We start from the raw sequence: 7,678 nt of genomic DNA on the forward strand, positions 1-7,678 counted from the left end.
CCTGCCCCCCACAGGGCTGGCCTACTGCCGCCACCTGTCCACGGTGCGGACCCATCTGTCAGCACTGGTGCGTCACAACATCATCCCCCCTGCCCGGCCCCCGGGGGCCTCAGGGGGCCTCACCAAGGATGTGTGGAGCAAGTATCAGAAGGACGAGAAGGTGCACACTCTGGGGAGCCAGGGCCAGAGGCTGGGTCAAGGGGCGGGGGGTCAAGGGAGCAGCTTTCGTAGACCAGATGGGCATTCAAGTAAAATGTAGCAGTGGTCAGAACTGATGGCCTTGGGGTGGCCCAGGTCATGGTAGAATCTCAGACAGCTGGGCCTGTGGGTTTCCGTGGGAAGGGGGCTGGACTGATTCTAGTCTGCTTCCACATTATTCTGAAACCGTGGTCAAATCTCTGCATCTCTCTGGGCTCTGTTGCCTATCCTGGAAGGAAAGGAGGTCGAACTGGTTCTCATCCAGCTGTAATCTGGGGTCGAGAGGACGTGACCATCCCAAAGCAGGGTTTGCCTGGGCTTCAGCGGAGTGACGGAATCACTGCCCCAGCCCCAGCACTCCGTGGGAGGGGTGGAGATGGGGTCACCCAGCTGGGCCGCAATGACCACGGAGGCAATACGGTCTCTACTTCCTGGGTCGCTCAGAACTACAAGGAGCTGGAGCTGCTACGGCAAGTTTACTACGGAGGCGTGGAGCACGAGATCCGTAAGGACGTCTGGCCCTTTCTGCTTGGCCACTACAAGTTTGGCATGAGCAAGAAAGAAATGGAGCAGGTAAGGGGACCCCACTGCCATAGGGTAGAGAGATGGGGAGCTGGGCCAAGGGACCCCGGGGAGGGGCCTCTGAAGCCTTGGCCCCTTCCCATCTAGAAAGAAACACGGCACAAGAAGGTGTTAGCAGAGTAGCCCCACTGTCTTCACCGCTAGGCCCTGCCCTTGTCTCCAACTGTCCCAGGAGCACTCCCCCACCTCCCGGGTCACGGTGTGCTTTGAGACAGGTGGACTCAGCAGTGGCAGCAAGGTACAAGCAGGTGCTGGCAGAGTGGAAGGCCTGCGAGGTGGTGGTGAGGCAGCGGGAACGGGAGGCTCAGCCAGCCACACTCACCAAGTTCTCATCAGGCAGCAGCATCGACAGCCATGTGCAGCGCCTCATCCACCGAGATTCCACCATCAGCAATGACGTGAGCCTCACGGGACCTGGGGGAGCCGGGGGCAGGGGCCACCAGCATTTTATAGGAGTAAAACCGAGTCCTGAGCACCAGCCCGAACTCTAGGAGTCACTAGCGCTGGAGCCCTGGGAGAATGGCTTAATGTATCTATGTCTCATTTTCTTCTGCTAAAAAACTGGATGACTGTCCCCCTGCCGCCCACTTCTCTGAGTGTCGCAGGAATAAAATGAGATAGTACACTGTGTTCTGTTTTAATGGACAAGCAGGGAAAGAAGGATGTATTAGGATTTAGGGAAATTCTCCTTCCTTGTAGCGAGATCTCTCAAGGCTAGAAACAGGCAGCCCAGGGTTGGAGTCCCAGGTCCATGGCCAATAAGATGAGGAACTTCTCTCTGGGCCTTGGTGTCCCCTCTCAGCTCTGCTGTCCTCTGACCATGGGGGTTTCACCGAGAGCTATTGGGCAGAGACCAGGACAGCACTCAGAGGGCTCCCATCGACATCTACTGGCAAGATCCCCCCTCCCGCCGTGCTGTCCTCCATCTCCCTGTAGAACGGACTACGCAAAGCTAGTTCAGAGCCCCCTAGTTCTTCCGGCATCAGCCCGGCCTTTAGATGAACAGCGAGTCCGAGATCACGGCTGCTGGGCCAGACCAGAAACCATAAGAAGTTTCAGTTTTAAGGATATTCTTTTATTAACTTATGTTTTTTTCTTTAAAATTGTCTCTCTAGATAATGTCTGTTGTTACGTTACTAAATCCTTACACTAACAGAGAACTGAAGCTGGAACAAGACTTAAAGAAATATAACTACCAAGGGAATTCCTTGCGCTCCTTTCCACAGGCCTTGTTCTTACTCCGCTATTCGTGAGCGTGCTCTCTCTCCGGCTTTGGGTTTTGTGCCGTGCTGAGTCCGTACCAGTGCGCCGGCTGCTTGGCCCACGAGCAGCGGTAGCTTTCCTTGCTGACACTGATGTGTCATGGCCTTACCTGATTCTAACCCAGCACCCCACGCTTCTCACAAAGTGAAAACTCCTTTTAGTGTCCCTTCCCTGTGTAGTCCAAATAGAAAAACAAAACAATCTGTATAGGTCTCTCTTCTTTGGCCTAGAACTTGTCCACAGTGGCAGACTGTTTCAAATCTAGAACAGGTTACCTTTCACTCTTACCTGCCCGCCCTCCCCTGAGCTTGTGTGAAGCGCCTGTAACTGATGAGGCAACTGCAAGAGAAGTTTCCTGTCTGGTTCTGCTAAACGTCCAGTACCGAACATGAGGAAGAACTTGTTTTCCTCACGCCTGCAGCCTGCCGCCCGCCAGGCTGCCCCAGCAGCCACCCCAAGGCTAGTGGCGGCCTTCATTCCCACGCAGCTGTCCCAGCCTGAGGCAGCCTCGTGACTTTGGGTGTTTGCAGAACTACACGTGGCTCACGGTGGCCATCCGGTGTCTGAGCCTCTGGTTCCCCTTCCCTGCGGCCACCAAGGAAAGTCCTGGAGTGCTTCCCACTTTTTCTCAGGCCCCAGAGAGAGGCCGAGGAGGGGGACTGGATAGAGCTAAAGACGGTGTCTTTCTGTTTGCCCGGAGCCCAATCGCTCTCCAGCTGGTTGCATGGGTGAAAAGGGGAGGCTTGGCAACCCGGGTAGGGGCGCAGTGTGGAGGCCATAACGTGGCCTGGTTCGGACCCCAGGAAGGAGACAGCAAGCTGAGGGAAGGGGCTGGAGTAGGGGTGTGAGCCCCACCATCTCTTCACCCCCACCAGGTATTTATCTCTGTGGATGACCTGGAGCCCCCACAGCCCCCGGGCACTGAAGATTGCAGACCCGAGCCTGAGCAGGAGCTGGGAGCAGGGCCCCCGGGCACCGCCGCGGTGGGACAGCAGCAGTCCGTGGAGTTTGACTCTCCGGACTCAGGACTGCCATCCTCTCGCAATTACTCCGTGGCCTCGGGCATCCAGTCGAGCATAGACGAGGGGCAGAACATGGGCTTCGAGGAGGAGGATGGCGGTGGGGAGGAAGGCTCCGACAGGCTGGTCCCAGCAGCCGGTGCTTTCTCCGAGACCCAGGATCCCAGCCGGCAGAAGGCCTCGCGGGCTAGCGAGCTGGAGGCAGGGGAGGAGCTTGCGGCCGTGTGCGCTGCTGCCTACGCTGTATGTGGACATTCCCCGGGGAACTGTTCTCAGCCACCCCAGAGGCCCTCCTGATGCCCCGAGGCTTGGGGACGGGGCTGGTGGGTGGCAGATGGGAGTGCCCTGACCATCCTTTAGGGGCACTGAGCCCATCCCTTGGCATCCCCAGAGGGCTCTGTTCTCAGAGTCCCTTGGTTCCTGCATTCCTTTATATAGGCAACCCTGCCAGCCCCCACTCACTCCTGAGGGCCCCCACTCTTTCAGATAGAGTTACTGGATACTATGGCCTTAAATCTGCATCGCATAGACAAGGATGTGCAGCGCTGTGACCGCAATTACTGGTACTTCACGCCCCCCAACCTCGAGAGGCTCAGAGACGTCATGTGCAGGTGCCACCCTGGGGCAGGGTTCAGGGCGGGAGGAGGGACACTGCTGGGGGAAAGGTTAGGCCTGGCAGGTGCCCCGCTCCTCTCCCTCGCACTGGATCGCACTCGGCACTCTCTGCCTGGAGTGCCTTCCCTGCCGTGCCCCCCACCTCACCCCTCGTCTTCGAGGTCTGTCACATCGCAGCTTCAGCCAAACTCCTCCAGGAAGCCTAGCTGATTGCCCTTGCCCCAGCCGGTTCATTGTCTCTTCCCCTGAGCCCCTGAAGGCCTCGAGGACAGAGGCCATGGGCTGTTGACTGCGGTACTCCCAGTACTTCAGGGTCATGGAAAGGCTGACTTCTGGGTAGCAGGCTGCTCTAAGGACCATCTCCCCAGGGATCCCTGCAGGGTGGAGGACAGCACACGCCTGTAGTGACCGTATACCTGGCATTTCAGCTACGTGTGGGAGCACCTGGACGTGGGCTATGTGCAGGGCATGTGCGACCTGCTGGCACCTCTCCTGGTCATCCTCGACAACGGTGAGGGACCCAGCTAGAGGGTGGGGGCGGCGGGGGGAAGCGTATTCCCAGAGTGCTGTTGAGATTGGGCTGATGCAAGCTGGAGAAAGGAAAGAAGACCACTAGGTCTGGAAGGGTGGGGGTGTAAGCCAGCCCTGTCCTCTGGGCATTGGGGTCATCCGCCTTGCCAGCCTCACTCCCATCTCCCCTCAGATCAGCTGGCCTACAGCTGTTTCAGCCACCTCATGAAGAGGATGAGCCAGAACTTCCCCAGTGGGGGCGCCATGGACACCCACTTCGCCAACATGCGCTCCCTCATCCAGGTGAGGTCAGCAGCTGCCTGTGGGCTCGTGACCAGGCACCACTGGGCTTGTCCATCATCCACAGGGAGGCCAGGGAGCGTTCCAAAAATCCCCTTCCCATATAAGCTTAGTATCTTTCATTCAAGAACCATTGTTTCGAGGTTACAAATCAAGGGGGAATGTCAGCATGTGAATACCGTGCTCGTGAAAGTTCTGGTGAGCAGTGTGGTTGACAGTGAAGCAAACACCCAGAAAATGGTACAATTCCAAAAAGAGTGCCTCCCAGGGAGGCGGGTGCGGTAGCAGAGCCGCAGAGCACAGCCTCCACCCCAGGAGAAGGGAGGGGCTTGGGAGCAAGGGCGGGCACCCGGGTGGCGGAGGGGCCTGGACGAGCGCAGGGGTGGCTGGGAGAGGCAGCGGCAGCTCAGTCCGGCTCCCTTTCTTTACTTGTGCAAGATCCTGGACTCAGAGCTGTTTGAGCTGATGCACCAGAATGGAGACTATACCCACTTTTACTTTTGTTACCGCTGGTTCTTGCTGGATTTTAAAAGAGGTGAGAGGTGCGGGCTGGACAGCGGGGCTAGGGTCAGGGCAGTGGGAGACCCCTCTCCCCCAGAGTCGGTGGTTCCTGACCCTGACTGCACTTTGGAACTGCCTGGGGAGCCTCTCAGAAACACCGGTGCCTTGGCCCCACCCAGCCCCAGACTTAGGAAGCGAGGCTGCCCGGACATCCACAGTTTTAAAAGCTCCTTCAGCGATGCCACAGGGCCGCCAACAGTCACCCTAAGCCGGTGGTTTCGGGGGCTGTTCTCTAACCCAGTCTTCTCAAGCAGCAAGGCCAGCACACATAGAGCTGCACCAGCTGACAAGAGTGCCGGCGTGACGTCTGCCCGAGCCTGGCGTGCGAGGAGTGTGTCCCTGAGAGGGGCAGGGTCTTGGCCTGGGTCCCGGAACCCTCCTCTTGGACTAGGTTCTTTGTCATGGGGAGAATCCCAGGACTTGGGTCGCTGGAGCTCTGTCTCCACCTTGGGCTCCATCCAGAGGCCCGTGGGGAGCCAGGCTCAGCCTTAGCCCCTTACGATCCCTAGAGCTGCTCTATGAGGATGTGTTTGCTGTGTGGGAGGTGATCTGGGCGGCCCGGCACATCTCGTCAGAGCACTTTGTCCTGTTCATTGCCCTGGCCCTGGTGGAGGCCTACCGTGAGATTATCCGGGACAACAACATGGACTTCACTGATATCATCAAGTTCTTCAATGGTAGGAACCGCTCTGGCCACCCTGGCTGCCCCCAGCAGGGGCATGGGGGCCTCCACTCCTGGCCTGGGCAGGGTTGGAGGGGCTCGCTTCCCCGAAAGCAGGTGGAAACAGCAGGGTGGGCAGCCACAGGGCTTCTCCCAGACCCCCGCCCCCGCTCCAGCAGCCCCACAGTTCTGTGTGTCTCCCCCAGAACGGGCTGAGCACCACGATGCCCAGGAGGTCCTGCAGACTGCCCGGGAGCTCGTCCACAAGGTGCAGAGGCTCATGGAGAACAAGTGAGGGCTGCGGCTGGGAGGCAGCGGCTGACTAGAGCCTGGGCTCCGGGCCCCTGGGCTGCACAGGGAGAGGAGCCGGGCGGTGCAGCTGAGACTGCCCCACCCCCAGCCGGCCCCGCCTGCCCACCTGTGTTCCTAACAAAGTGCTTGTGAGCCTGGGATCCAACTCCGGGCAGTGCTGGCCCTGCAGGGCGGGCCGGGGGCCTGGGTGCCTCCGGCTGGGGAAGGGAGGGGAGGGGAGGGGACCGGGTTGGCCTCAGGGAGTGGCTGCCTTGGGGGACACTTACTCTGCTCCCCTCTCCAACACCTGGGAATAGCCCCCCGTCACCTGCAGCCTCAGCCTGGACTGCTCCCCATGGCCTCTCCTAGGTCAGCCTGGAACCCTGTAGAATTAACAGGGCTGTAGCTGCCTGGCCCCACCTGGCGTGGGTCATGTGGGCAAACGGACTCCGTGCTCTCTCCTGCGAGTCCCTTTGCGGGCAGCGTGCATGTGCCCACCCCAGCCCCAGTGGGGGCAGCCAGAACGGCTGCCAGCTCAGGCCCGTATCCCAGATGCAGGAGTCCGAAGATGTGGGCCCTGGGTGGGAGCAGCCCACCTCAGCAGCACTGCCACTGCCTTTGGCCCCCCAAGGTGACCCCGTGCACTGCCCTGCCCCACATGGGGCGCCCACGTGCACCTGCACAGTTTCACTCTCACCACCTGGCTCCTGCTTTATGCGTTAGTCGCTTCCCTGACAACTATGTAGGTGACACTTTGCCAGTCGGATGATCTGGGTGCAGTGGGAGCACTTCACTCTCAAGAGGGGTCCCAGGGTGATTCTTCAGGGGGAAAGCCTCTTAGCCTCCTCTCAGGGACAGGCTCTGGAGCTCTGGGGCAGCCCATCGCCGATCTCAGGCATCTCCTGAGTCCCTGGGTCTGGGGGAAGGGGAGGATACCTGGGTCTCCCCTGTTTGCCCCTGGTGAGAAGCAAGTCTCGCTCTGCCTGCCACATGCTTCTCAGGGTGCGGAGAGGCTTAGAGACCTGGAAACCCCCTCGGAGGAGCCTCGCTCACGGGGTGCTAGGAAGGGCCTGGCTCCTAGGCCAACTGCTTACTCTGCCGTACCCACTTCCCCTCCACCCCCGAACACACGAGGCTAGGGCTTTGCCCTGGGGCCAGGAGGCCACTCTGCCACACGGGCAAGGGCCTGTCCAGCAGTCACTTCGGTCTGGAGACTTACTGCATTTGAGAAACAGGGAAAGGACCCAAAGGCCCTTCTGCATCCAGCACAGTCTCCCCAGCCTGCCCCTCTCCTGGGCACTGCACAACCCATCTGGGGGCCAGCTGCCCCATTACCTACCCCTGTTGTCTGTGAGTCCTTGGCTGCCACCAAGCATGGTGGCCATTGTGTGCCTGCCTTAGTGACTCAGTGGTTTTGTGAGCAGAGTGTGTATGGGTTTTTTTTTTGGCTCAGAAACTATACTCTTCAGTGTTAACAGACCAATAAACATAGCATTTGGCAATGCCTGAGGCTCTGGGGGCTGCTTGTGGGCTGGCACTGGACAGTGAGGGATTTTGTGTATGGGGAAATTCTATAAGCTCCACAACTGAACTGTAAAGAGGGCCAGCCCCACAAGACAAGGATGGTGCAAAGAGAGAACAAAAGTTTCCAGGAGAGAGGGACCTCAGCTGCGGGCTG

At 59.2% G+C, this 7,678-nt stretch overlaps 1 protein-coding gene across 5 annotated transcripts in view; it reads left to right on the top strand.

Moving 5' to 3' along the window:
• Positions 1 to 7,504, top strand: part of SGSM2 (small G protein signaling modulator 2) — a 35,344-nt gene extending 27,840 nt beyond the window's left edge. For 3 of the 5 annotated variants that reach the window (XM_045773659.2, XM_045773658.2, XM_045773660.2), the window contains 8 exons: positions 15 to 160; positions 643 to 771; positions 996 to 1,178; positions 2,919 to 3,305; positions 3,549 to 3,673; positions 4,106 to 4,188; positions 4,381 to 4,490; positions 4,926 to 5,551. In XM_045773659.2, coding sequence (XP_045629615.1) covers positions 15 to 160; positions 643 to 771; positions 996 to 1,178; positions 2,919 to 3,305; positions 3,549 to 3,673; positions 4,106 to 4,188; positions 4,381 to 4,490; positions 4,926 to 5,540 — 1,778 coding nt within the window. In that variant the 3' untranslated portion in view covers positions 5,541 to 5,551. The other 2 variants (XM_045773661.2, XM_045773662.2) reach the window with 1 other exon arrangement.
• Positions 7,505 to 7,678: the final 174 nt, after the last annotated feature.

The sequence above is a fragment of the Ursus americanus genome, chromosome 23, assembly GCF_024610735.1.
Source record: "Ursus americanus isolate L20-20 chromosome 23, mUrsAme1.1.p, whole genome shotgun sequence".
Taxonomy (NCBI): domain Eukaryota; kingdom Metazoa; phylum Chordata; class Mammalia; order Carnivora; family Ursidae; genus Ursus; species Ursus americanus.